Source organism: Eimeria acervulina, genomic scaffold (genome assembly GCF_000499425.1).
Source record: "Eimeria acervulina Houghton genomic scaffold, Eah_scaff2139, whole genome shotgun sequence".
NCBI classification, from domain to species: Eukaryota; Apicomplexa; class Conoidasida; order Eucoccidiorida; family Eimeriidae; genus Eimeria; species Eimeria acervulina.
The window spans coordinates 1-1,777 of NW_013550030.1; the positions used below are offsets into that span (position 1 = coordinate 1).

At 51.3% G+C, this 1,777-nt stretch overlaps 1 protein-coding gene across 1 annotated transcript; it reads left to right on the forward strand.

Annotated features, from left to right (window-relative positions):
- Nucleotides 1-42: 42 nt before the first annotated feature.
- Nucleotides 43-1,382, forward strand: EAH_00065230 (hypothetical protein, conserved; the record flags this gene model as incomplete). The annotated part of the gene is made up of 1 exon (XM_013396582.1): nucleotides 43-1,382. A coding segment is annotated over one exon (1,340 nt), but the record flags the coding sequence as incomplete, so codon positions are not given.
- Between the last annotated feature and the right edge of the window lie 395 nt (nucleotides 1,383-1,777).

A 1,777-nucleotide genomic window follows, 5' to 3' on the forward strand; every position in this document is an offset into this window, starting at 1 on the left:
AAGATGAAGCTCATTCTCCATTGTCTAAATTTTTTCGGCTAGATGAGTCATGGCAGTCCACCTCGCACCCAGGGGCATCTGCTGGCAGACTTGGGTCAGACCGTAGTGGAGGGGAAGTGGGCAGTGCGTTCGACCCTTTTAGTGCAGATGCCTGGCGGGCGGATCCGGCATGGCCTGTTTTTGGGGAAGAGGGGCAGCAAGTGCAGGCCGCAGGAGAGAGCGGAATGCAAGGGCTTCAACGGGAAGTACCAACATCTCGAACAAGTTCGTCGGATATTTATGAACAAGAGGTAACTGCAAAGCAAGGGGCCTTTTCGTCAGTTGGCAGCGCAACCAGCAGTGAAGACGCCCTGAATCCTGCGGCTTTGCTGGACTACCATTCAGCTAATATGTTTCCACAGGCCCTTCAGCACAGTGCAATGGGCACTGCATTGCAAAACCCAACGGTGGATGCAACTTCACCAGCTGTAACTAATGCGGCTCCTTTTGAAACTGACAGGCGTGCAGGTATAGTCGGTCGTGGTGACTCTCATGGAGGCTTGCGTCATGACAGTTCAGTGCCATTAATTCAAATGAAAGCAGTGCAACAGCTTGAGCGCCAGGCACACGCCTTTGACGGGACTTTTTGTGCCGTGGGGAGGTCAGTTTCGATCCCAGCTCTGCGGGCACCCAATAGTGATCCTGGGGAGCCCAGTAAGGCTGGCGACGTTCGCCTGCATCCTTTTGTGCGGCTACCAGTGGTGAATCCCCGAGATATCCACCGGATATTCCGTGCGGAGTTTGCACTGTCTCTTCGTTTTCCCAAGCCGAGTCCTATGGAGTCATATACGACAATGCGCAGTTTATTTGCGAAGGCTTCGCTGACGCCTGAAGAAATTAAGACACTCATTAGGGAAGCAGAACTCGTGGCATGCTATGCAAACGACAAACTGACGCGGCCACTCAAGAGACGGCGAGCCAACTACCTTTTTGTTAAATTGTCGTCTATATTTATGGCCTTTGACCACTTGGTATGCACAATTGAGCTCCTGGGGGAAAAGATGAATACAGGCAGCTGGTGGGCTCAGTTCGTGCAAAAGTTCCACACAGATTATTGCTTTTCGGAGAGAGGGAGGAATGAGAGAACTGAGATGCTGAACAAGTTGGTCAACCGACTGAGCGCTGCACTGTCAATATATAAGGACGGAAGACGCCCGGCATTTACAGAGATAATTGAGCTCAAGCGGGCCATAATTTCCCATGCGTACAAACGCACGCAGCTTTCCAACCCGTTGTGGAAGCTCTGGATGGAGGATGATAATAAGTTCGCTTGCTCTAGTAATGGTTTAAAAGATCCTTCTGTCGGTGAAGCGCCCGGTCACCGGGAAGCGAGTACACGGTGACGCCTGCAGTGAAGTGGTTACCTGTTTAATTCAGAATTTGGATCCATGCGCGGACGCCTCTCTGATTGTCGAGCATTCTGTCATAGGCTACCGAAGGTAGCTAAACTTGTGCACGCATGCTTTTATGCGTGCGTATCTGGCTTGCCTCCAACTACGAGGATGTTCCCGACAACTAGAGCTGCATTAAAATGAAGTTTCCTCTTTCCCTTTTCTCATGAGTCTGGTACCCACAACCTGTCCATGGTTTGTTCCCACTTAAGCCTTCAGGCCGGCACCAGGCGACTGCCATTCCGGTTTGTTGCGTGGTACTTAACAGAAATACTCATTTGCCTTCCCTGTCCCACGCTGGCACTGTTTCCATGCTAACCACTTCTTGCAGGCAGATACAATCGCTC